Source organism: Pteronotus mesoamericanus, unplaced genomic scaffold (assembly GCF_021234165.1).
Source record: "Pteronotus mesoamericanus isolate MK-2021 breed Mesoamerican mustached bat unplaced genomic scaffold, CSHL_Meso_final contig_74, whole genome shotgun sequence".
NCBI lineage: Eukaryota > Metazoa > Chordata > Mammalia > Chiroptera > Mormoopidae > Pteronotus > Pteronotus mesoamericanus.
The window spans coordinates 24,437,968-24,465,628 of record NW_026555247.1 but is presented as its reverse complement, the minus strand read 5'-3'; the positions used below and the strand labels follow the sequence as shown (position 1 = coordinate 24,465,628).

The window sequence follows — 27,661 nt, the reverse complement described above, 5'->3', positions numbered from 1 at the left end:
ATAATTTATTTGTATTCTTACATAGAAATTTGTTATATAAACAACAGGAAAAAAATACAAGTGCTCTCTAAGAAAACTCATAAAATACTTAATTTTAGGCTAATGCTTAGTAACAAAAATAGCTTGAGAAAATCAATCCCATTTAAATTGGACAATATACAAGGCTTTAAAATGTTCTTATTTACAAGTCTGTGTGAGCACACGGGGAGAAGGGGTGGGATTAGCACCCTGGATAGGGCTCCGTTCTGAAGGTGGACTTGGAGACATTTTAGAGGCCGCTGGTTTACCGCCAGGTTCTTTACTCCTGGTTGTCCTTGCTTATGCTGGCTTCCCCCTCTCTTCCCCCCAGTCTTATTTCACAAATTCCCTAACCAGAGAGATTTCAGTTCAAACACTGCAATTTTAATTTTTCCACAAGAATATATGCGACTCTATGACAGTTGCAAAGCCATGGTTTCAAAAGGCTTTGGTCACAAGGTTTTCAAATGGGAACAATGTTTGTTTGTTTTCCTGAGAAAAGGAAGAAGTGACCTTCTCCCTAAACTATTTGTAAGTTTTCTTCCCTTTTCATGTTTATTGATTCAGCAAACTGTGTATGTCGCACGGAGCACTTGCAAACCCAGAGAGGAAAAAACCTTTAAGATTCCACAGTTTGACTTCTTGCCTGCTCCGAAATACTGAAGTGAAACATACTGAAGGGGACATTCTTATGAGAAAAAGATAATAAACTCTACCTAAAAAATCCTTTGCAATCTCTAATAAAAGTAACAATACAGAATCATTTTGACTGACAAAAGCCCTTTCTCCCCACTGCAGCTCTGTCACCTTGGAAAAACCCAACCTTATCTCCTGTGAGTGACGCACACACAGTGGCAACACCGAGGCCATGCTGGGAGGAGCTGGGAGCAGGCTCAGCCATCGGCTGCGCCTCTGCCACGTTGGCCGCCACCAGAGTGTGTCGCTTGCATTGATTGTCACAAGCCATACTGCTTATCTGAGGATTCGGGGCTGACTTCGATTTTGTGACCATGAATTCCATTCCCTTAAGGCTTAGTTGATTTACAGAGCTTAATTTTTAATACTGTTAACATCATCTAACCAGCTAAACATCAAAAATATCAATAAATATCAATATTTAGCGCCAGTCTCACTTCCTCTTTGTGCTGGAGCATTGTGGCTTTATAAATATAATCCAGTGTTAGTGCCAATGCCCCATAAGGGTTTAAAATTCAATAGAAAAAGCACATGGATGTGTCTCTCACATGTTTAGGGATGTTCCTGGAGTCTAAAAGAAAACTACAAAGTTAGCATAAGAACAGATCGCTGGTGGGTGAGTAGGAAAGTGGTTACTAGTGAAAAACAATGGTTCGCGGAGGCCCCGGAAGCCACCTGGGGCAGTTAGTCAGAAATGACGTGTGACCACGGCGGGGGGGTGAAGGTTGCTCTCACAGAGGGCTTTCGACAATCCTTTTCTTGGCTTGTAGGTAGAAGATGCGGTTTTCTTCAGGATAAGTGACTTTACTGAGGGGCATCTTGTAGATGTTGGGGTTTTTCGTGTTCAGCAAGAGGAACAGCAGTGTGGCCAAGCAGAAGGGCCAGGTACAACATGGCACTCCGACCTGAGGGAAAAGAGACAAGCCACATGCTCCTGAGACCTTGTTAGAAAGCTAATCCTCCCAAAGCATCATCTGTCACTCTGTTCTCATCCTGCCCAGGGGGATGTGCCATTGCTCTGGACTCTGCTTCTGCTCCGGAGACTAAGTCTGAGATTTCAGGGCATTTAGCAGTGGAAATGTCATTATCCATGCTTTAAGGTGGTCGGTTATATTTCTGTCTTATATAGCTTCCCTTCCCTCTCATACATTCAGAGGTGCAAAGATCATCCTTGGCACACAAAGATGACACTCAGCAAACCACCAATGGCTCCTGACTGCTCATCACATTCACAAGGCCTTCTTTGATTAGTCCAGCCCACAGTGACCTCTTTCCCTTTGATTTTCAACCAAACTAGGTCTTGGACTCCATTTGCTTCACTTCTTTTTATCCCGTCTCCCAAATAGGCTCTACATAACTTGAGGGTAAGTCTTTCTTCTTCACTATGCATGTGATCACGTGATTCTGAGCGTGCACCATGCACTCGGTGAGGTCTGGCCCTATGCAAAGACCCAGGGGGTATGATGGTCCTTGAACCTGACTATACAACAGAATCATCTGAGGACAGGGTTAAAAAACACAGGTGCCCAAGCACTTATCAGGCCCATTCTATCAGAAATGCCAAGGAACAGGGCCTAAGGATCTGTATTTTTGAAAGTCTCCCTAGCTCACTCTGCTGTGCAGCCTGTCTATTCTGGTCCATGGACTGATGTCTGTGGCCCTTTGTTGGGATGCGAGGGGACCTGCAATGCTCTAATATACTGCCTGTCATGCCTATGGTGGCACTTCGACTTTCTGCCAGAAAGATACTGTGTTTCCAGAAGACTCTCCCATAAACACTCTGTGCCGCTGTTGAGAGGACCAGATATTGTCTTGATCCATTGGCAGCCATGACCATATCCACGGGGACTGAGCTACCAGGAGCTGGTGCTGTATCACCTGCAGTGGTGGGTGGAAGAGAGAGAAAATCCAGGGCCCGGGGAGGGGGGATCCTGGAACAAGTCATACTAGGTTCCTTCTAGTATGAGGAGGAAAACGTCAAAGGCCAGATAGTGCTAAGAAAGGCGGCAGGGTACACGTAATGGGTGATAATTTTGCTTATTAATTCAGCTAGGATATGGGTCTAAACAAGTCCTATTGGTGACTGACTGGGGGCTTTAAAAGGACAAAGGGTATGTAACTGTTGGCTTGATTTTTTTCAAAAAAGGAAAAGGGTCTTTAGCCAATTATCTTTTTCCTCCCTTTCCTGCTTTCTCAACTACTACATAGCCCTAGTTTTTAAATTAAAAAATACTCTAAAGTTAACTTCTTGATACTCAAGAGTTAGAGTGTAAATTTGGTAATGTTATACAACCTAAGTTTCACTTCTTTCAATCAAGTAATCTGATATTCTTAACAAGCTTGGTGATTGTAATTTGGACTAAAATTTACTCTGATGCTGGAAGGTGAATGAGGATAAGACATGCACAAGAAAAAGGAAAGTGGTGGCTGTCATGGTCGTGGATCCTACCAGGGACACCACCTGTGTGGACTTCGGGAGGGTTTCCATACCACTGAAAACTGGTCAGTCATGCTGAAGACAAAGTAAGATTAAAGCAAACTCACCACAGCCATCATGTTTGCCATGCTGCCTCCGAGGTAGGCAGTGAACAGGGCTACAAAAAAAGAAGACAGAACAATGGTGGGTTTCATTTCATCACAGAGAGACTGCCTTCTGGTATAAACCTACTGGAATGTAAATTTTCCCATTTTGCCCGCTAGCCCAGCACCTTGGTTACAAGTGTGAGTTCAGAGTCAGCAGCTTTGGGTTTGAATACAGACTCTGCCACTTAGGAGCTTGGTGGCCTCTCTAAGCCTCCACTTCCTCACCTGTACAAGGGAGGTTATAGGAATATTTCTCTCACAGGGCTGGTGTGAGCATGAAAGGAGGTAACGCTTGGGCCTCGCACCCAGTAAGTACTCAATAAAAGGTGGCTTTTTGTGCTTACTGTTTTGTTGCTGCTTTGCTGGTACTTAAGGAAAACTCCTTCCATAACAAATAAACTTCTCTGTTATTTCATCCAAGCACAGTTGAATTAAAAGAAAACTTATGAATGTTTCTTGAGATAGTGTGGTTTCTTTATTGCATCTGACTATATCTAGGATTCTTAATGGTTAGAATTCACAGTTACAAAAAAAAAAATCATGGTGTTAAAAAATAAAAAAATAGTAACTCAGAGATCAGCAGAAAACTGAACACAAACTTGGGATTCCTCCCCAGAATAACATTTTTCTAAATACCATTAAGGTTGGCATAGAGGTCAATGAATAAACACGTTCTTTTTAAATTTACTTTGAGTGAGCACGAATCTTAGAGTAGGTAATTTGAGATTTGAGCGTATGTGTGACATTTAATGTAAAACAGCAAAAACAAAGATCTCAAACTAGCAAATCACTAATTCCGCAGTCTTGGTTGAAGAGGGGGCTCAAGGAGACTCAGGGAAGCAGACTGAAGAAGGACGCCCACGCAGCCACCTGGGCCACCAGGACACTGTTAGACGCGCTCACCACCTAGTCTCCCTGTCTGGTGAGAAACCTCAGCAGCTCTCTTGGTGGAGGGGTGGGGCAGGAAATGGTGGGAGGAACCTGAGAGCCTCATTTCTATCCTTTTATCAAGATTTTGTGTTTTTACACTGATATTTATACCTAATTCGTTCACATCTGAATTGTCTCATGCTTGCGGGAAAGACTCGTCTTTGGAAACAGTCTGGATTTCAAGTCTCAGCTCTGCCATTTTGTTTGTTGTACAAGAAATCGCTGAACTTCTCAGAATCTAGTTGCATGGTCTGTAAAAAGGCAACTTGGAGACATACTTTACAAGGAGGGGTGAATCTCAAATGAAATCATGTATTTCTACAACAACAGCTGCCTACTCATCCCTGTCACCATGGGACTGAGATACTGCTCTGAGCACAAGGGTGCAACAGCTCATGTTGAAAGGTTTTCTGTGCTTGGTTTCCATAATTTTATTCTTTTTTTTTTTCCCATTTCATTCCTTCATTCATTTATGTAGCAAATATTCCCTGGCCCTCCGTTAAGCACCAGGGACACTTTGTCCTTGCTCTCTTGAGTGCCAGCTCTTCTATGACACCTTTCTTGAGCACATGAGACCTTACTGCCATTTCTGTCCTTTTAATACCTATTGCATTTCTAAGACACAGTCTTGGCGTTCAAGTCTCATACTGTTACTCTGTTGCAGAGTGATCTCCAGTTCCAAGTTGCCTTTCTGTTCATAGTAAGAGCGTCAGACTACCTAATAGCAGCTGCCTATCAATTAAGACTTTCTGAATGGAACTGGGAAAGCCTTTGTCAGAAGTGAAAGTCTGCACGTGACAGTTTGTAGGTGACGCCCCCAACAGTGTTCTGAATAGTTGAGGGACAGAAAAACTCCTTGAGTGCTGGAGGCAAGACTGGGTTTCTGCTCTTCACAGACAATGTCCTTCCCAACAGAGTCCTACTATGATACCTCGGCCACGCAAGAGATACAAAATGTGTTTACAGTTTGTATTGATAAAAATAACAAAATCGAAGGATTCCCTGACCCTACAGTTTCTGGGTTAGAGGTAGGGAAGGCAGCATTGCCAGGCCTATCGGAGTTTGCCAAGTCTTCTTTTCTGATCAAGCCATACAAAAGAGCACCTTTGTGATAAATGCCTGCTGTTTATTTACCTTGGCTGACAAGGTTGGTTTTTGTTTGACAGTATCCGGGTAATGTGGGCAAGCTGAACCTTGCTGTGGCATTTGATATGTGATATTTGCTTTCCAAGAGCTGCTGGAGGTCTGCCTCAAAACTTGATGTCTAAAATGAACAAGACTGATAATACTCAGTGTGGACAAGACGGACTCTCTTGCACACTGCTCGTGGCGGGAGAATTAATATGGCCTTTGTGGGGTGAATTTGGCATTTATTAAACTCAAAAGTGGCAGAGCTGGAATTTTGGCACCAGGCTCGGAGCTCCTAACTGATTCAGTATACTGCCCTAACCATTACCTTAAACTAGGAGAAACCATCTGACCTACACAAAGGAAGGTAGGTGTGGTAGGTCCCCAAAAAGGTCTAAGTCCTAATCCCCAGAACTTGTGACTATGTTATCTTACATGGCAAAAGGGACTTAGCAGGAGTGACTAAGTTAGAAATTTTGAGATAGGGATATCATCCTGGGTCATTCAAGTGGACGCAATGTAATCATAAGGTTCTTAAAAGAGGGAGGCAAAAACGTTCTATCCGGGGAGTAGGATGAAGAATTATCGGTCTGCTTTATAGTCTTCTGTATTGACTGGATTTTTGTTTGTTTTGCTTTGTTCAATAAGCCAGTGCTACTTCTATAATAGAGTAATGAAGATATTCCTGCTTTGGGGAAATACGTCCGCTAACAGCTTTGGCTTCATCCCTGTCCGTGGTCCGTCAAGTCCTCATCAACAGCTCTTATGACCAAAACAAAACAGTTTCCGCTTGATCTTTAAGGATGTGCTCAGGCTGTGCCCATGGTCCAGACCAACTTCTCTACCAACGAGAATGTCTCCCCTCAGTTTTTAGGACTTAAGCAAGAGCCGGCTTCTCTAGGAGGTACTTCTTGATGATTCTGAACTGTAGTCTTCCCCCAAATATCTTGGGCTATAGATGTCTCCTTATTCTTCTATAAATATCAGATGGTCTCCCGTGGGCTCTCTCTCTCACTCACCTGGCCTCTGCCTTTAACTGAACCTCTCTGAGCACAGGAACCACCAGGGATCTGAATCCCTAGCTCTCACTAGTACTGTCTGGGTTGTATCATGAGTGTTTAATACGTATTTGCTGCTGCTGCTAACACAACAAAATAAAGGTATCACTCCAAACGAAGGTCTGAAACCTCAAACTAATCTCAGAATAAAGATTCTAACCCAGCTGAGCTCAGATGGCCATATAATCTCTTGTAGCCTTCTCTTTTGTCCTAAGCTTATGAATAAATATGGTAGAATGAGCAAAAAGTTTTGACAAGGTTATTAGGGGAAATAACTGTGTAGTTACAAAGAATTTGGGAAAATGACATACAAGGGGCAGCCTGAGTATTGTTATCCTTGCCACAGCGCCAGGAAATGAAAATTGAAGGAGGCCTTAGAAATCCTTGGTTTCATCCCACCCTTTGCCCAATACAGGAATCTAATCTAAATCCTGCCTGGCATGGGGTCTGCCATTTTAATAATGACTTAGATACCTTGGATCGATCAATCTGATTATAAACTGACTAGACAAATATTTCTATTAGATTTGAAGTAATTTCTGCACATTCCACTATCTCTCCACCCCTTTGGACCCCAGGGAGTATCATTCCCTTCAGTCTAGCACGTTATCTTAGGTGCTTTTACCTATATGGAATTAGGACTGTCCTGGCTATGGGAAACTACAATGGCCTGAGAAGTCCTTAGCTTTTCAAATCTGAATGGATGTTTTCACCTGAGGCCTGAACGCTACTAAAGGGGAGCAGAGTAGTGCAGTGGGCGTAATTCTCCAGGCCGTTAGCAAATGCGGATTGTGGGTTTGCATTACCTGCAACTGACTGGATGTCTTTTGGCCTTAGTACCCCAACAGTAAAATGAGAAGAATGGGGTGAAGCTCTCCAGAACCCCTTCTAGCTCTGACTGGATGAGTCTGGCTAGAATATAGGGGTCAGAAAGGGTTAATAGAGCAGTTCACAAAATGTGGTCCCCAGAGCAACAGCCCCACCTCACACTTGGTTAGAAATGCAAATTCCTTCCTCCACATCTAACAATCAATTAGAGTCTGACCAGTCTGCATTTTAACACACCTTCAGGGTAATCCTGATGCACCCTCAAGCCTGAGAAGAGCTGGGTTAAAGTGATTCTCAAAAGGTCTTAGCACAAAATTCCTGATTCACTGGGGGAAATGGCTCTGTATTTAGCTTATTTCCTTTTAGTTTCTTGGGTCAAATGACTCGTAGGAAGAACATAGGATAAGTTGAATTTCTATCCTCCAACATACACATGTTGTAATACAACTCAGCAGGCCCTTCCGTCTCAATAGCCACAGAGCCAGGTAGAGCTGATTTGAACATGCCCAGAGAGGGGATGTCACTTGCCCTGGTCACACACTTAGAGAGCACAGGTCCTAAACTAGAACCCCAGCCCTGGTTTCCCATGCTGTCCTTTTTAACTGTCTGTCCTGGACTTTGATCCCAGAGTCATGAGCGACCCTCCCCCGAGATGCACGTGGTACTCACCACAGGCAAGAGCCAGGAGGTGGGTTTGCCAGGTGAGCGCCATGAACATTCCTCCAATCGCAATGCAGGCCAGAGAGCTGTTGTAACCCCAGAGTCCTAAGTAGATGTTCTTAAATGGAGCCGAAAGACTGAGTGCTGTTAGAAAGACGGGAGGAGTCAGAGCTGCAGAAGAAAGGCAGGGTGCTCTGGAAGGGGTGTGGGATGGTGCAAGCACCTGAGAACTCCTGTTGGTTCCTTGGAAGCAGAGACCTTAAGAATGGTCTGGAGTATAGGAGATGCCTGAAACAATGCTTGGGGCACAGCGCCTGCTTACCTGCTGCTATCCCCATCAGCGATCCCACTGCAGCGTGCAGGCACGTGACTGGCGAGGAAAGTAGGATGGCGCCTAGGAAAATGAGCCCTGTCCACAGATTGTCACAACCATATATCTGGCCAACACCCACAGGCAGGGATTTCAATAGCTGCAAAAATAATTTAGGAAATAAAGTCATTAAGACAACGGGACAGAAACTTGTAGGACATCCACAAGCACGTACAAAGTAATTTTAGATTTAGCATATCTCATCTTTTGAGATCAGTGTTACTGATTCTAAAAATTCTCTCTTTCTTTACAGAAAAGTCTCAGTCATTTTTCTGCTTTATCCCCAGAGATATACCAGCCCCTCCCTGGTGCACACAGAACCTGCTTCCTCACTCCCTGGCTCTCCTGCTTGCACTGAGACTTGACCCTGGTAACGGCTAAGCTCCCTGTGTGCTATCACTGGTGCCGCTGTGAGGCTCTCCCACACCTCCCCGTGAGGAAGGCAGGGACCATAGCTTGTGCCCCCACTGCTTTCAGCTGTCCATCCACTCATCTCTCCAGTCCATAGAAATATTATTAGTCCCCTGAAATCTGGTGGTTAATGCTAAGGCCAGAGACTCAAATCAGGTTACCTTGTCCTCAATTCAGAAGCAATTAGTGGCAAGTTTGTGAATTGGGACCATATTTACACTTATCTTGTTAACAAGAGTATGTATTATTTTAAACCAAGGTATCCTTAGCTGCTTCTAATATCAACGACCATCAGTCCTCTAAGCACAAGAAAACATGTAAAAGTCACAATTTTACTTTCTGGCTGAGGCCTGAATTCAGCTAATGTGTTGACAGAATGGCAGTTTAAGGTATAGGGTTTGATTTGAAGTAACAAATGATAATTCTCTTTTTTAAATTAAAAAAAAAAATTTAAATCCTCATCTGAGGATATTTATTGATTTTTAGGAAGAGAGGAATGGAGAGGGAAAAAAATACCTATGAGAGAGAAACATTGATCTGTTGCCTCCTGTACATGCTCTGACCCGGGGTTGCACCCACAACCTAGGTATGTGCCCTGACCAAGGACCGACCTGCAGCCTTTTGGTGTATGGGACGACGCTCCAACCACCTGAGCCAACTGGCCAGTGCACAAATGATAATTCTGTATAACAACACTCCTGGTAGGGCCAAGATTGGCACAATTAGTCATGTTACTTCCCTTATGACCAAGGCCATTTGCTGAAAGATGCCTTCTATCCTGGCTGGGTGACTTGGTTGGAGCATCATCCCATGGACCAAAAGGTCGCGGGTTTGATTCCTGGTCGGGGCACATACCTAGGTTGTGGGTGTGATCCCCGGTTGGGGCTTGTATAGGAGACAACTTATAAATTGTCTGCCTCTTCCTCCTCCTCTCTCTAAAATCAGTAGATATATCCTTGGGTGAGGATTTAAAAAAAAAGATGCCTCCCCCAGGTCATATGTGCATCTTTTGTCGATGGCCTTCAAGGGGCAGTGACTGATACAGGAAGTCCCAGTTTTGGTGCGAGGAAGTGTCCTCTGTCTTCATATGTTAAGATGGATGTAACGTTGGCTTCCAAATGCTCATTTGGTCCTTGCTCAGTGCGCAGAACCATATACTTTGAGTTTGATTCTACCCTAAGATGGACCCTAAGTTCTTTCAGCCCATGCTGGATTTTCATGTCTACACAAGATTTTTTTCTGTTTACTCTAGACCAGAGAACATGACACAGGTACATCCAGCAGAACTGTCCTTCAGGTAGCCAGGGAGATGGGGGGTTGGGCAAGATGGGAAATAAGTATGCTGATGCTGAGGTGGTAGTTCAGAGGAAGGGGAAGGACAAGACCCCCCACTTCCCTAGATCAGCACTGTCTAACAGAGCTTTCTGTGACCTTGGAATATTCTACATCTTTGTTGTCTAATATATGTGGCTATTGAGCACCTGAAATGTGGCTGGTGAGGCTAAGGAACAAATTTGTAAATTTAAATTTTAATTCATTTTACATTTAAATTAAAATAGTCACATGGGGTTAATAGCTACTGTATTGGAGAGTGCAATTTAAGATTGATTAACGAACATTTCTTTATGTCATTTTTCATGGGGAGTTATAATAAATTTTTGATTTCCCTTCTGAGTTATTTTCAAATGCTCCCATTATTTTCTGGGCAAGAAGCTAAAGAAAAGACTGCTTGAACTTCAGACATATTTTGATTGCTCAGCACAGAGGACAGCAAAAGGTGTTTCATAACCTGGTAGTAGCAAAGCTGGTCTTTTGCACGTGAGGAAAGGTAAGATTTCATTGGTTTTCTTCTGATTTAAAGTGCTCTCTAGTTTTTAATGATCAGGAAACCTTAGACAGATTTATTAAATAAATGCCAATAGGAAGAGCTGGAATTTTATGTTGGTTAACCAGGTGTTAAAAAGTGGTGTTCTCTTTATGTACATCTGTAAAGAAATACATAGTATACAGCCTATGATAGTGGTTCTCAAACTCTGGCCCACATTACAAGTATTTGCGGAGCTTGTTAATACAGGTTTCCAGGCCCCACCCCCAGAGATTATGATTTAGGAAGTCTGAGCTGGTGCTTATATTGGTATTTATGAAACAATGATTCTGATTCCTACCAAAGCTTGAGGACCCTGAATTATTGTACTTATTCTGTGAGATTGACCATAAGAAAAGCAGAACAGAGAGGCGGTAGATATAACAGCAAACAGCCAGTACTTTTGATTGGAGCAGGCAGGTTATGGAGGACTTAGCCCCAGGCTGGAGGTCCCCCAGCATCAGTGGCTGGCTCCCATCACACCCACCCAAACAAGGACCAAGTTTGCAATAGAGTATCTGGTTTCCAGTGCAGTTATACTCTGGAATTAGCACTGCAGATCTTAGGTAAAGAGGGGAAAAGTTAGCTTTGACCAAACAGTCATTAAAAAAAACAACCCCTTAGAGCCCAGGTCTTCAGAGAACAAATGCTTTAGCTGGCAAGACAAAGACAGCAAAACCCCCCTACAGGTGAGTCTCTAAAAGGCTCTGGTACCCACGAACGACTAACCAGGAGGACCCTGGATGTCTTCCGGAGCCAGAGGAATGTGAGGAGATAGTGTATCTTACCTGCAGGGCATTGAGTTCAGACCAGGTGACATTGGGAACTGAGGTTACAGGTGTGATCAAGGTGACTGGGAAGAACGGATTGTAATGTCCCGTAGCTGAAAAGTACATGGTTACCGCCATGTTGAAGGGCAGGGTGAAGACAGGGAGTTCCCATTTGGCGAACACGGAGTTCAACCCACTTGAGAAAAACGGACTAAAAACAACAACAGAACAGAATGGGAGAATATGCATGTGACAGCATGTTGACAAACCGAATCTCTATACTATGGAAGGCCTTTGTTTCATCATAAAATATGCCCCTACAGTGCTGTGTTTGAAAAATTTAAACATGCTGGGGATAAATCCTATCATAGACTAATTCTTACATAAAATCAAAAAATCAATTTTCAGTTTTTTTTGCTTTTGAAAACTTACATCTGGGATTGCTCACAGCGAGCTATAAATTTAGGTTTCAAAAATTTTCAAAAATATCTTTCTAGTATTTAAGGCATATGAAATAAAATATCTACAGAGTTAAAGCTGCCTGCTCCCCACCAGAGGCAACCGCAACTTGAACTTGTCTATCATCTACCCAAGTCTTTAGTATACATCTTTTTGCAAAAGATAAACAATTATCTAAGGGAGGGTGCAGGTAATGTGGGCTGGATGAAAAACGTTCAAAACTCAGGGACAGAATTTTAAGTCCTTGAGCAGTTGATGAATTGTGTGGCATTGAACAAGGCACTGCTCCTCAGCTTCCTTGTCTATAAACTGGGGGACTGGATTAGCTGGTCTCTGGGACCCTTTTGCACACTCACTCGTTGACTTACTCAAAGGGCCATCATTTTGACATCAGAACTCCAGATTTCATGGGTTTGGGGAGGTGGTGTGGTAAGCAATCACAGGCAATGACTCCTGCCCTTGAACCTGTTCTGAGCAGGCTGAAGTTACCTCCTGAGCAGGTCGGCCCTGTTGGCAGGTTGTCCTCCACACACCTGCAGGTGCAGCCGGGGCGAGCGGCTCTCCTGCAAACACTGTCCACAATGGGCTTTACTTCTCATTTGTGTGGATATTAGTATTTTATATTCTAAATATGACACAGTAAGAAGGAAATAATTTGCTTCCAAAAAAAGATTTAGGATATTATCAACATAGAAACTAGTTCGAAAAATTCAGGATTTTTTAAAAAAAGGAATTCAGTAAAGAAATCTTTTCTCATTCTACTATGATGCTGACATCACTCCTCAGTAAGAATTTCTGTGAAGGGGAGTTCCCTGGATTGGCTATATCAGCAGTGTCCAGGATCTTGTTAGAAATGCAAATTCTCAGGCTGCACCCAAGGTGAACTGAATCAGAAACTCTGGGGCGGGGAGTAGCGGTCTGTGTTTCAACCAGTCCTGCAGATGATTCTGATACAGTGCGGGTTTGAGGACCACTGACATACTGAAAGGTTCTCAACTTTGGTTGTACTTTAGGATCCTCTGGGGGCCTTTAAAACTCCCAATGCCCAGGCCCTGGCCGGTATGGCTCAGTTGGTTGGAGCATCGTCCCGTACACCAAAAGTTTGTGGGTTCGATTCCTGGTCAGGGCACATACCTAGGTTGCGAGTTCAATCCCTGGTCGGGGAGCCTATGAGAGGCAACCAATCGATGTTTCTCTTTCATGTCGGTATTTCTCTCTCTCCCCCTTCCCCTCTTTCTAAAAAAGCAATGAAAAATGTCCTCAGGTGAAGATTTAAAAAAAAAACACAACCACCTCCCAAGGCCCAGGCAACAACCCCAACCAAGAACAATGGCATCAGAACTTTGGGGAGAGGGGACAGGTTGTATGAAGGGCCAGATGCATCAGTGTATTTCAATGTTTCCTTTTTCCAGTAGACATAACCTGAATCTAAATTTAAAAAAGTGATTTCTTACTCTCCCTCCCGGGAGCTTGCCCATGCCCTTCCCCTTCCCTGTCCCTCCCCCGCCCCGCCCCCGGCGCACTACCATCGTCTCCTCCTCTCCGAATCTCTAGGGGCCCCTTCTTTTGCCTCTGTAACTTGTTTCCTGAGCCCGTACCTTCTACTGTTCACATCTTTTATCTCTGTGGCTTTCTAAATAAACAAGTCTTACAGTTTGAAAAAATAAAAATGAAAACTTCTCTAGAAGTTGTGTTCTATATGTAACATGAAATTTACCATTTAACCTTTGGTTTTACAACCATCACCACCATCCCTTTTCAGAACATTTTTCATCTTGCAAAACTGACACCATGTAACCCATTAAGCAGTAACTGTCCATTCCTCCTGCTCCCGACTAGAAATTTTTTTAGAAATCATTCTGCAGACCAGGTACAACTTACCAAGTCATGGACATAACACATACAGGGAGTAACAGCCACCAGAAGTAGTCTCCCTTGGCTGAAAAGAGAGCCATGAGTATTCCCACGAGGGTGGCATTGTAGCCATGCAATCCGGCTGCAATTGCTGACCTGAGGGCAAGAGACACAGCACAGACATTTCTTGGGTGGATGTTGACTGGACTTGCGCATTAATGACACTTGTAAATTCCAGGTCATATTCACATTAGAAAGTAAGATTAATTTAGATATTTATTTCAAAGGCTATAAAAGCCAAATACTAATAAAAACATGAAAAAAATACATAGAAAAAATACAAATGTGCCCAGAGAACAACCCTCTACAGAGGTTTCATAGCTGAAGACAGAATTTCAGAATCTAGGGGAGAAAGAGAAACCAGCAGGGCAACCGTTTGTTTCCTTTTAGCCTTTCCTTTGGGAAGTTATTATTCCTTTTAAATCACTAAGAGCCTCTGACTTGAATAAAACTTTTAGATGAAACTGTTTCCGAAGTTTGATTTTTTGGGTGAGATGTAAGATTCTTGAAATGTAAATTCACTTTCATAGTGTCTTTGATCTTATAAACATTAACCTTCCAACTGAGCATATATTTCATCTTCCTGTGCTTCCACTTTGTTGACTCTAAATATACATTTCCAAGTTATTGCAAAGAAAATTACTTTTTCTTTTACTTGGCAAAGTACTCCATTTAATTTGGTGCATATTTAGCACCTAATTGTTTCTTGAGTCCCTTTTTGCTTCTCAGCATTTAACCTGACTTCCTTTTTTCCCCCACTTGAAACCATATTGTATTTTCCCTCTTACTATTATTACCTGTCATGGGAATAGCTGTGTAGATGCCTGTCGCCACATAGTCCAGCCCTGGTAGATGCCTCTTGTGATAGTGGCTGCCTCTCGTGATAGTTCCTGGCCAGATAGCTGCTCCTTGAGAGAGTGGCTGCCTCTTGTGATAATATCTTCCTTTCACGACGGTAGCTGCCTTTGGCAATAGTGGTTGCCTCTTGCAATAGTAGCTGCCTGTTGCAATAGTGGCCGCCTCTTGCAAAAGTAGAGTCCTGTTGCGGTAGTGGCCACCCGTTGTGATGATGTCTTCTGCTTGTGATAGTGACCACCTGTCGCCATGGAGTCCTGCTCTCACAACTGTGGTTGCCTTTTGCAGTAGTGGCTGCCTGTCGCGATGGTAGCCGCCTGTTGCAATAGTGTCTTTTTCTCTTGATAATGGCTGCTTGTGATTGCGTCTTCCTCTCGCGATAGTTGCCTCCCATGTTAGTGGGTGCCTCTTGTGGTAGTGACTGCCTCTCAAGATAGTAATTGCCTGTGGCAATAGAGACTACCTCTTGTGCTAGTAGCTGTCTGTAGTGATAGTGTCCTCCTGTTGTGATTGAGACAAATTCTTGTGACAGTAGCTGCCTCTTATGATAGTGCCTGCCTCTCCCAATACTGGCCGCCTCTCGCAATACTGGCTGCCTGTTGCGACAGAGGCTGCATGTCGCGACAGCGCCCCGCCTGTTGCGACAGTGGCCGCCTGTCGCGACAGTGGCCGCCTGGCTCATAGTGCCGCCCTGTCGCGATAGTGACCCGCGCGTCGCCATAGTGGCCGCATGTCGCGATACCGGCCTCTTGTCGCGATAGCAGCTGCACGTGGCCACAGTGAGCCTCCCCCGTCGCGATAGTGGCCGCACGTCGCGATAGCGGCGGCCTGTCCCAACAGCGGCCGCCTGTCGCGATAGTGGCCCGTGAGTCGCGATAGTGGCCTCATGTCGCGACCCCGGCCTCTCGTCGCGACAGTGGCCGCATGTCGCGACAGTGACCCTGCCCCGTCGCGGTAGTGGCCGCACGTCGCGATACTGGCCTCCCGTCGAGACAGCGGTTGCCTGTCGTGATAGTGACCTGCCTGTTGCGATTATGGTTGATTGTGGTGACATTGGCCTCTTGTTGTGACAATGACTTCCTGTCGCGATATTGACCCGCTGGTCGCAATAGTGCCCTGCACGTCGCAATACTGGCTTCCTTACACGATGGTGGTCGCATGTCACAACAGTGATCCACCCGTCGCGAGAGTGGTCGCATGTCGCGAGAGCGACCTGCCGTTGCGATAGCGGTTGCATGCCGTGACAGCGACCTGCCATCGCGACAGTGACCTGCCGTCGCGACAGAGGTCGCATGTCATGATAGTGTCCCGCCATCGCGATAGTGGCCTGCCTGTCATGACACCAATCCCCTGTCATGATACCAACCTGTCGAGCTAGCGACCCCCGCCTGTCGCTGTAGTGGCCACCTGCCACGATAGTGACCTGCCTATCGTGATACTGGCCACCTCTCGTGATAATGCCTGGCCGGGTAGCTGCCTCTTGTGATAGTAGCTGCCCCTCGCAATAGTACCCGTCCAGGAAGTTGCCTTTCATGACAGTAGCTGCTTGTTGTGGTATTGCCCAGCTGGGAAGTTGCCTCTGGACAGTAGCTGCCTGTTGTGGTATTGCCCAGCTGGGAAGTTGCCTCTGGTGATAGCAGTTGCCTGTTGTGATATTGCCCAGCTGGGTAGCTGCCTGTTGCAATAGTAGCGGCCTGCTGCAACATAACTCAGACTGGGAGCTGCCTGCCGTGATATTGTCCAGCCCAATAGTTGCCTTTCGTGTTATTTTCCTGTAGATGAAAAAGGGGCCACATGCAAAACCTGACAAGCTCTGAAATTAAAACTTTCTAGTTAAAAGTGAGTCATGATGTGTAGTCATGTCCTAAGCCAGTATCTTCCTTGACAAAGGTCAGTCTTAACTATCTGAGGCTGTCTAGTGTCTTTTTGCACCTACGATAACATACACTTGAAATGTCAGGGTAATTTCCCTTTTTCGGAGTTGTCTGGGCGCAAACATAGCACTAAAGCAGAGACCACAAATCCCCTCGTTGTTGTTATTATCATGTTAATTGTTAACTGTTAACTATCCTGTACTTGCCTAGTAGAAGTACATGTCTATTTATTTTACTTTTTATGTACTCCTAGAGGTTAACTCACTTTGCTTTCTCCCATCTTCCCCATCTATCACCGAAGGATGTCACGTAACCTCCTTATGTCTTCTCCTCTGATTCTGATGTATAAAATAAGTGGTAAAACTGCCATTTTCTGGAGCATTTTCTCAACCCCTTGAGATTTTGCTTCCCAGCAATTGTCAGTTTGGCTAAAAAAAAACCTCATAAAAATTCTCACAGGTTTGGATGTTTCTTACATTGACAGTCCAGCCCCATAGTTGCATGTCATGAAATTTAAGGGATCCTAAAAGAATATACATATTTAATTGAATTTATTAGGTGACATTGGTCAATAAAATTATATAGATTTCAGGAGTACATGTCTATAATACACCATGTGTATATTATATTGTATGGTTACCACCCCAAGGCACGTCTCTTTCCATCACCATTTATCCCCACTTTACCCTCTCCTGTCTCTTCCAACCCCCATTTCCTTTTGGTAATGACCATACTGTTGTCTATGAGTTTTTTTCCCTTAATTCCCTTACCTTCTTCACCTAGCCTCCCCATCCTCTCCCCTCTGACAGCTATGAATCTGTTTCTATTTTGCTTGCTAGTCTATTCTGTTCATTAGACTCCATGTAGGAGCAAAATCATGCAGCACCTGTCCCTCTCTGACTGACCCACCCCATCCAGCATAATACTCTCCAGGTCCATTCATGCTTCCACAAAAGGCAAGATTTCCTTCCCTTCCATTGCTGAGCAGCACTGTATTGTGTAAATGCACCACAGCTTTTTTATCCACCTATGTACCGATGAGCACTTGCTAACTTCACTCCTAAAAGCTGTCTTATGGGTAAAGTTTCTACTCCTGGTCAAAATGGTTCCCATGCCGTAACTGGGAAATAGAAGCTGATGGCAACATCTGACATCATGAAGGGTCCAACATTCAAGGTCGAATGGGGTAACAGGTGTGATCAGGAAGTGACTGGGTGAGGTCAAATGCGGGGCCTGATGCAGAGGTGATGTAGCCAGTGGTAGAGGATGACGTGAGAGAAACTTCTTGGCTTATTTTTAAGTGGAGAAGGAGGTACCAGTGCATTAGCAAAATGATGTCACTCTGAGTAAAAGCATTAGAGGAAGGACTCCCTTTTCAAAAGTCCTTTGTCTGCCTTTAATAATCCTGCAGGCCATGTGTGAGGTGATGCAATTTGTATTGATTTAATCCAGGAAGTGATAATGCCCTTCAGAAATTGGGACTTAACAGGATGACAATGGAGAGCATTATGCAAAGAGTTATCCTCTCAAAAACTGACTTTCAGAATTAATGCTTGAGTTTGGTCAACAAATTTAATGGCAATGTCTACAAGGTGTAGAATATGGTTAAAGCTACAAGAAGATATGTGTTCACTTAAAACAGAGGATTGCTGTTTTAATGAGGTCCTTTTAGGACCGAGGAAAAGAAAAGAGTTCTGTAAACTAATATGTGTGAGTATGGCTAATTTTCTGAAATATACCTGATTAAAAAATAATAGGTCAGCTTTCACTGGAGCAAAGCAATGAAGAAATATTTGATATGGCACAGTCCTGAACCACAGCTCCAACACATACTAGATACCAAATCACTCACCCTCTACAGAGAACACATCAGGTTCTTTCGACCTGATGCAAAAGTAGCATATTTGCTGACTCTCTCCCCAGGCATCTCCTTAGAGAATTCACAGTAAGAGTACAAGAGTTTAGTTGTGTAATGACAATCCACTGGGGATTACGCATTAACCTTGAACACATGGAAGCCTAGCAGCCTCCCTGAAGGAACTGGTGAGTCAGAAGTGTTTTGTACACCAGGCCGAAGTCAGCTCATCACTTTTTCTTCTTCTTTTAACATTTCAGTCACATTTAATTCAGTAATTTTACTGTAAAATGAAACTAAGGCTGCTCATCAGAGAAGTGTTACCGCATATCAATATATTTTCACATTGGACAACTTCTTTATATTTATTACTTTTTAAAATACCATAAAGCACCCTGGCTGGTGTGGGTCAGTGGATTGAGTGCCGGCTAGTGAACCAAAGAGTCTCTGGTTCAATCCCCAGTGAGGGCACATGCCTGGGTTGTGGGCCAGGTCCCCAGTGGGGGTGTGTACAAGAAGAATCACACATTGATGTTTCTCTCTCTTTCTTTCTCCCTCCCTTCCCCTCTGTCTAAGAATAAATAAATAAATAATCTTTTTTAAAAAACCATAAAGCATTTGGCCACTTGACAGATCAATTTATAAAGTAGACATTATTTCTAACCTACTATGTAGTTCAGAAAATATCCTAACACTACTTCAGTCAGAACTTGCTAACTTGGAATCTGTGGTCACTCATCTCTCTAGAGGCTGAGCAGAATGGATTTCCTGAATGAATCATGGAATCAAGATATAAAAGGGATTATTAAGCCAATAAGACTTTTTTTGAACTCATGCATTTTTGGCCAAACCAAAAAAAATTGCTGATGATAAATAATTGGTCAATTATTAAAGAAGATTCCTTTAGAATCTCTTCTGTGATCTACTTGGAGCCTAGTTCTGGTTACCATGAAGAGCTATGAGAATTTGGCATTGTTCAGACTGGCTACTAATTCAAGTACTGTGAATAAGAATACCCTGACCTTTCAATGAAAGGAAATATAAAGAGGTCTGTGGAATAAAGGTTGTTTTCCCTCAAAAGGGTGGGGCTTTATTAGGGCTGCCAAAGTCACTAGTTGGCTCCTTTGTCCTCAGAAGTGAGAAAAATGGCTTGAATAGATGCACTTACCTGTCCTGACTGAGCAACAGTGCTGTGAGGGTGGAGACCACTGTTCCCACAAAGCCAGTGAGAGCCCACCAGGGGTTCTGGACCAGGAGTCCCACCAGAATCAGGATTCCACTGATGGGGTTGTTGACAAGTGCCACTTGGGATAGGCCGCGAAGAACCCAGTCGAAGAACTGGAGCACTAGGGGTTTGTCTGGAAAAGATGAGATGGGCAGAGCTAAGAAAGCGGCTGGCTGGGTGTCCCTTCCCAAGTTTAAGGCCCCCTTGAGCAAAATCATCCAAATCCCCTCTGATGAAGGTGAACCTTATTTTTTATATTCTTTGAACACTTGTCCCTTTAGTGGCACCCAGATCCCTAAAAGCATCCAGTTTTTTAAGCTCAACCCACACTGCCCCTACTAGAACCTCAGCCCCAGAAAGCATCAAATGCACTTACTGTGCTTAGAGCTACAGACTTTTAAGCCAGAGGAATAAATTACCAATAATAAAATTTTAGATTTTAAGTCCCGAAACTATAAAATGGAGTGAGCTGTCTTCCTGTCATATGAGCAGGGCCTGGCCCTGACCACTATCTTCATAAAAAAATGTTTGAAGAGGCTTGCAGGTTTGGAGATAAAAAGTTAAAATGTAGAGAGGAAAGAAATAGAAAGTAGGTGACTATAACTAAAAGTGTGAGTAGAAGAACAGAAACTGGGTGCAAAGCAAAAGGCCCCTGATATAGAGCATGTTCCCCAGCAGTTAAGATACTTTTTAAAACACTGGCAAGCTGATGGCTAGCTAACAGGTGTGTTCCCACCCTGGGGCAAGGGGTGTGTCTGTGACTTTCAGAAGGTTTCCTGGCTTGTGACATAGCCAGGGAAGCAGCTCCCTGCATCACTGAGTTATACTTTCCCTGACTAAAGGTGGCAGCTAAGAGAATGTAAATAATATGGGAAACTGGCAAATGTAGCTTATGGTAGGAGAGGTTGGAGAGGAGGTCACATAGGAAGCTCCAGGTCAGGGTTTAAACTAAGGGTGGACAGAGAGAAGAGATGGGTTTGCCATGAGGGCTGAGACGGTAGGTAGCAACTGTGCTGGTTTGCAGTGAAGAGGGCAGCCATAAGAGAGATTCAGCCATGCTGCCAGTAGTGAGATAGGAGCTATGTGGGCAGAGAGAGTGTAGAGGAGAAGGAGCCATGATGTAGCAGCTAGGCAGTTTGTAGTCAGGATCCAGCCATGCGGCCTGGTGCCATAAGGGAGAGACTGGCATGCTGCTGCTCTGATCGTGCCCACTCTAGCTGACTCAGAAGGCATCAAGTACCCTGCCTTGCAAGACCCTGACTTACTGCTTTGCAGAACCAGATTCTATATAAACTCTTGGGACTTGTGCCTTTCCTGGACTCCACCATGATCCAGTGCAACGTGGCATGTTTTCCTGGACCATAACATGGAGGCTGATGACATCGTACCCCAGATCCTGAAGGAGAGGGCTGCTGCGAGACTGTTCGCACAGCCGGCAGAGAAGGATATAGAGAACTATTGGGATTGGTTTTGGCTTTTAGTCTTTTGGGAAGCAAGGGAAGTGCTGGGCCTTGGGGAAGAACAGGGCTCTGAGCATAAGTGCTCTCACCCCCTCAAGGTTGGAATCTGGTAAAAATAAAAACCTGTTTCTCTCAACGCTGATTGTTGTGTCATACACCAAGGCACCACGTGAATGGGCTTGTTTGCGAGGTTACAGATCCAGCAAACAATTTCTCCCAAAGCCCCTCCTCACATCTCTTTAATAGACAGAAGCATAAATACCTTTAAGCCAGTTGGCAAATTCTTTCATATCACCGGTGACATAGCCAAGCGCCTTGGGAAAGCGTCTTTTCCCTCGACATGATGAAATCTGGCTTTCACCGCGGTCCACTTTAACCATAGCAGGGCTCTCCTCCATGGATCTCTTCCCCTGTCCCCTTGAGGAAAGAACAGAGCTCATAAACACCCTGATGCAGAATACTGCAGACTGTCCAGCATTGGGCCTGCTCAGAGTAGCCACAGAGGATGAGTTGAAAGACACTTCTGGACGATGACATCTCATGATACAAAGAAAGCACCATTTTCCTCTTGAAATATCATCATGGACATTATTGCCGAAACCCGAATTCAATCCTACTTTTGTCATTACTGTCTTTGATGCTACCATGAGAAGGCTCTGGTTTTTATTTTCATAATGTACACTTTCTAACTGAACAAACATTTATTGAGCACCTATATCCTGACTCAAAGATCTCACTCAGCCTAGTGGAAAAGGCTGAAAAACAGTTAATTTCAACATGAGTCAAATAATAACATAGAAAGAGCTAACATGACATGCTTAAGCTTCATGCTGTCAATCAAAGGAGCCAGTTATCAGATTACAAAGTGATGCTCACCAACTCCTCAGACCAATGAGCTACTAAAATCAACAGCCTTTTAAAATTAAAATTTAATTTTATAAAAAAAGTATTTTTTTACAAGTTTGAAGGGAAGAAAAACTAAAAAAAAAAAAAAAAAAAAGTCGACACTGCCTAAGAAACCCCTTCACACATGTTCTCCAAATTCAAAGATTACTTGACTATGTCCTCACATCAGATAACTCCCTCAGATAATAGTTATTTTTGGAATTTGTTATTGAAATGTTTTAAAAGCAAGAATAACATTACTCAAAGGTATAGAAAATCAGTAAGGTGGAAGTATACCAAGCTGCTGAAAACCAAAGAGTTGAAATCTAAGAATTATATAATATAAAGATATACAGTGCCTTCATTATAGTAAACATGCTTCAGTCAAATACTAACAACATAACCAAGACCTGTGTTCACTAATCATCTTCTCATGATTAATGTGTTATAGGGAAGCCCCAACATGGACAGAAGTGTTTCATGGTGTCGATGGTGGCCACAGAATACCAGTGATATAATCCCAAAGGTAGACAAAGGGAGAAGACAATGGCCAAACCACCTTGAGTGTGCAAGAGGAGCCCAGAACACAAGCAGGTAAGTGTAAAGTAGGTGAACACCAAAACTCTCAAGCTCCCAAAAGGCATGACTGGAATGCTGAAGCCACAGGCACATGAGACTGGACCATGAAAATATCAAAGCCCGTGCTGATAAGCCCATGCGGATAAACCTGCTCACCTTCCGCCTGGGGCCAGGCTGTAAGTAAGGGGTTCGTTCTCAGGGCACTTTTTAGCCCCATCATTGTTTACCATAGCCAGCAAAGAGCAACTAACAGGCAGAAAAGTTATGCCTTGTTTTCCTTCAATACTGACTCTAGTTTTGTGTTCTCCTAAGCCTGGTATATAAACCAATGTAGGTAACTGATTTCTTACTAAGTAACAATTGTACTTTAATTGGATTATTCCATTGTCCAACTAACCATCCTGCTTTCCAACAATGGTGAACACTTAGTCATTACACAAAGTAGAAGGTATTTATGGAACACATTCTAGATGCAGTTGATGAAGCTCATTTTGTCTTGGCAAAATACTGTTAGATCCATGCATTTGTGAGACCTTCAATGAACCTTTGCATTAAGAAATTCTTAAATTGAAAACTGCTGGAGATCAGGAGCCAAAGCAAAGGCTATATGGTGGTCACTGCCCCCGTAGTTAAACCTGTAAAACGGAATTATTAAGCAACTATGAAAAACTGTTTTTCATTTTACAATCTGAGTGATGACTATCAGTTATTTTCTTATATTGCCCTCTTTAAATGTCATTAGTGAAAATACTGCTCGGTAAGCCCCTTCCTCAGCTACGGTGACTCACCTTTAACAGCTATGCCCACTTATCAGAAGCATCAGCCTCAGCCTAGGCAACCAAAAAAAGCTCTGATACAATAGCCTTGAGTTTCTATAAGTGAGCAGATCAGGATCTGTAAGGCAGCATGGAATGGAAACATTCAAGGGGCATTTTCCATCAAGTGCAGGAACAATTAGGTTTATATGGGTTATTCCAGGGTGAACAAATTCAAGCTTTCAAAATTTCCAGCACACATTTATTTATTTTAGAGGGTTTAAATCCACTATGGCTTCAGAGATTTTTGAGATATAGGTAGGAAACTTGATATTGTAACTGGCCCGACGTGACTGGGAACCTGAGTGGCCTGAGTTCCCCCGTGGAGCTACCGGAAGTTAATTAAAGATTAAGTTTTTGTCTGAATGTACAGCCCATCATGAAGAAGGCTTATTGCCAGGAGTCTCTCCAGGATCCACATATTGGGATAGGTGGTGGGGCTTCCATGTCTTAGAGGGGTCTTTTTCTGTGGCTTCAGTGGCTGCTGATTTGGAGGCCCGGGAACCATTTATTCTGAACTACAAAAAGCTCCTGGAGGGCCTGCGGACCCTGACTGTTTGCTGCAGAACTCAGGCATGAGTACTGGTTATGAGAAACAGTAACTTAAAGGCTGTAGTTCATTCTAAAACTTTATCATGCTGGACTTTGTGCATTTCTTTAGGGCATGTTAGGAATCCACCCATCCTTATCTGAAAGACAATGGAAAGCAGTCGAGCAGGGTGTGTACTTCTCATATGCGACTAAGGAGGCCATCAAATTTCAACTAAAAAAGCAGGACAAGAAAATAAAAAGAAGAAACCCTAATAAAATAGAAGCAGGATAAGGGGATAAGGTAAAAACAAACGAAAAAACTCAACCCAGACTACTTTTCTCTTGCTTTTCTGTGGTGATCAAAACCCCACAGCTCCACTGCCCAGCATCCGAACCATCAGTGCTGTGTGAGTTTCTGGACCATCCCCATGTGCATCTGGTCTGCCCCAGCCGCACTGCTCAGCAATGCACGAGGACCCCACTTCCCAGGTTCTGTTCAGGAAAGACACAGGAGCGCAGGTGCCGAAGTTCCCAGAGACATGAAGGAAGTATATCGTTCTGGCCGCCTGTGGGCCTGTTCTGGCCGCTTGTGAGCCAAGGCCAACTTTAGCAAGAAGAAGACTCTGCATGTTGCTTCGCCAGCTTTATTTCCAAAAGGGTCCCTTCAAAGAGGAACAGGAGGGGCGTCATCAGCCCCACCAGTCAAAGCCATTCATCCTCCTTCCTCTCCACACTCTCCATACATGCCAAAGGGCAAAAAAATACCTGAATCAGCAGGACGTGTACCCTGGCTCTGATGTCCAGGTGAACTGTAAGGTGGAGGAAGGTGAGAGCACACCAGGTGGATTCCCGAGGATGGGAGATGTGGCCGCAGACCTCAACAGAGGGGCTGACTTCTCCATTAGCTGAGAGCTCCAGCGGCAAAGAGACAATGGGCCGACTATAGAATTTGGATGTTCATTTTGCTTTGCTTACAACGAAACACAACGGTAGCAAACCATCCTGCATAGAGACCGACGCACAGATCTTGTTGTGCTGTGTTTTTCCATTACCAGGAAGTTGGCAGATCTGAAGTCTATTCTAGTGGGAGGAGTGGGATTTGGCTCTGAAATGCTTCAGGGCAAACTCTTAGGGCTCCATCCTGGGGACCAAGGCCAATAGAACAATCTCCTGTCTTGTTCTTTACAAGTGTAAGAAGGTGTGGTGTGGACTCTATTTTCAATAATAAGATACTTAGCTACACTTAACGCATAGCAAAATCTCCTCTCAGAGAATGCTAAATGACACTTTTCCCCTTGTATCTGAGTAACAATTGTTAAATATTGGTCATCATCTTGTTAATGACAAACAATTCTTAGTTGAATTCTACAAGTGTGGCAGCTTATTATGTTTTCTTTTTTAAAACTTCTATTGCATCTGAGGATATCATGCTTCTTTCAGTAGTTCCAGAAAACATTAAAAGTGTGGTATTTCTCTTTTTGTCCCCTTTTTATTTAACTTTTACTTTCTTCTACTGGCTTAGTTTTAAACCTAAGAACTTACACTCTTCTAGAGGGATTCAGAACAATCTGCAATTGTGGAATGTATCCCTGTCGTGTCTTAGAAAAAAAATCATGTGCATGGGTCGTTTATGTGTGGTTAAACTATTTAATTAGTTAAGTACAAAACTGATGTGCCTATGGGTTACATTATGCATATTTTTGTTTGGGAAAGAGCAACATTAAGAAACCCAATGGTAAGACTCTGATCTTATACATGGGTTAAACAAATAAAGAAGAAAGAAAAAAGGAAAGAGAGATAAGCGGGAACTGCCACATTTCTTCAGTGTGAATGTTAGGCCTTCAGCCCCTGCCTGGTTCCTGCCTTTTACCCACCAGCAAAATCACACACATCTTGGAGAATCATATCCTTTGAACTTGAAATCAATATTTTCTTAGAGCCAAGAGATGGAAAAATTTGAGAGCTAGGTGGGGTGTTAGAGTATGTCTAGCTTAAGCCTTCATTTCATAGAAGAGAAAACTGAGGTTCAGAGTGGAGACCGTTCAAATTCACTCAGCAGAGTCGGCCTAGTGGAATCAGTGAGACTCGGCGGCTCTGTGTCTTCAGGTCTGGTGCATGTTAATGCCCCCCCAGATTCTGTTCCAGGCAACAAACGGTGAGGGAAGAGCTTCTGAGTGCAGCCTGCAGTAGGCACTAAGGCACAGTGAAGTGAGAAACACAGCCTGTCTCCATGGCTGCCTTGGAATAACTCTAAGGTGGGGGCTGAACAATGACAAAGGGCATGGCCGTCCCCAGTTTCACCCTATGCCCTCACCAGAGCCAGTGACTGTTCTGACAAATAAACATCTCCCCCTGCCTCCAAGTAAGCCCCATTCTCCTGTGTCCACGACACGTCCACAACAAGGCCATGTGTGCCGAATTTAAAATCCCGAGAATGCTCTGAAAGCTGCTTTCTGGCTCGAGGCAGAAAGCCTGGTTCACTAGCGAAACAAAACAGGGTTCATCATTCTAACACAAGGCAGTATCAAAATTTCAATTGAACCAACATTTCCTATTTAATTATACAAAGTAAAACTCGTTCCATTGCCAGCATATGTTAGAAGTTTGTCCAGTTGGAGAGACATGAAAGTCTTCAGTTTTCTATGTCTTCTGTAAAAGCATAAGTTGGAGATATTGCAGGTTTGGTTCCAAACCACTGCAATAAAGTACGTATCTCAATAAAGTAAGTCCAACAAATGTTTTTGGTTTCCCAGTAGATATGAAAGTTATGTTTACATGGTACTGTAGTCTATTAAGTGTACAATGGTCTTATGTCCAAAAACACAATGCACATACCTTAATTAAAAATAATTTATTGCTAAAAAATAGCTAATCATGATCTGAGCCTTTGGTGAGTCATAATCTATTTTATAGTAGAGTCTTACTTTCCATTTGTAAAAAAAAGAATACCACACAATTTACGCAGAGCACTATAAAGTGAAGTGCAATAAAATGAGGTACACTGGTATCACTTTAAAAAATAGTCAAAGTTTTAGATATGGATATAGAAGAAAGAATTTAAACATTCAATCATATTAAAGAGATTTTTAACTTTGACATTTATATGGTACTTTCAATAATCTTTATTTTGGGTAGTTTCTGATATTATATGGTGAGAGGTACTCGGTTTTCTTTAAAGCTGTAAATGGAAACAAAGAAAATGCCTTCAGGTACTCCTGTCCCCTAATTAAAATACTTATCTCTTGGGAACACACCACTCCTTAAACCCTGAGGTCTGAATTCCACATTCAAAAGTGCAGCTGCAAAGAACCTGCCAAATTCATGGCTTCGCTGTGACTGGACTTCTCCCTATGGGTGAGTACACTCCCTTCAGCGTGACAGCACATGCAGGAAGATCCGTGAAACCGGGCTGGAAAGGGCCATTGACACTACCCCACTTTTTTGGAGTCACAGGGATATGCCTCCAACTTTACTTACTTTTTTCAAGAACACAGCCCCAAACCCCCATACAGCGTTGATGAACTCTGAGTCATTTAGCACCTCTGGGCGCCACTTTGCTGAAAGCCCTCTCCCCACATGGAACTGAGAGATCACAAACACAGACATCGCTTTCAAGCTTCCAGGAACAAGCGCGTGGCTTTGGGAAGTTGTTTTCTAGTCTACCAGAACTCTGACTTTACTCTCTCTCCTCAGTTCCAACCATCAGAAACATTTCTCCAATAAAACAAAGACAAGGGAAAAAGAGCAAAAACTAAAGCAGACTGAGCGCCCAACAGTTAGAAGTGACTAAAAATGAAGAGGGTACTCACACTCCAGCTGGCTTGCCGGTGGCAGAAGGCACTGGCTGATAAAGCCTGACTGTGCTCTGCTAAAAGGGAGGGTGCTCAGGAGGA

General features: G+C 43.6%; 1 protein-coding gene across 1 annotated transcript; it reads right to left on the bottom strand.

The window, feature by feature from the left end:
- On the bottom strand, positions 1-27,661 carry SLC14A1 (solute carrier family 14 member 1 (Kidd blood group)). Its single transcript, XM_054583584.1, has 9 exons — positions 27,578-27,661; positions 21,221-21,375; positions 19,442-19,631; positions 13,657-13,785; positions 11,335-11,527; positions 8,224-8,371; positions 7,911-8,045; positions 3,259-3,308; positions 1-1,619 (listed from the first exon to the last, which is right to left on the bottom strand). Exons 2-9 carry the CDS (start codon positions 21,354-21,356, stop codon positions 1,446-1,448), a joined length of 1,155 nt encoding a protein of 384 aa, XP_054439559.1. The 5' UTR covers positions 21,357-21,375; positions 27,578-27,661; the 3' UTR covers positions 1-1,445.

Bases quoted from the DNA above. Each gene is read 5' to 3' on its own strand.
- SLC14A1 (XM_054583584.1), bottom strand. From the start codon at position 21,356: ATGGAGGAGAGCCCTGCTATGGTTAAAGTGGACCGCGGTGAAAGCCAG. The intron at 19,632-21,220 runs GTATTTATGCTT...CATCTTTTCCAG, and splicing joins ATTTGCCAACTGGCTTAAAG to ACAAACCCCTAGTGCTCCAG. The intron at 3,309-7,910 runs GTGAGTACCACG...CTTTTTTTGTAG, and splicing joins CCTCCTGGCTCTTGCCTGTG to CCCTGTTCACTGCCTACCTC.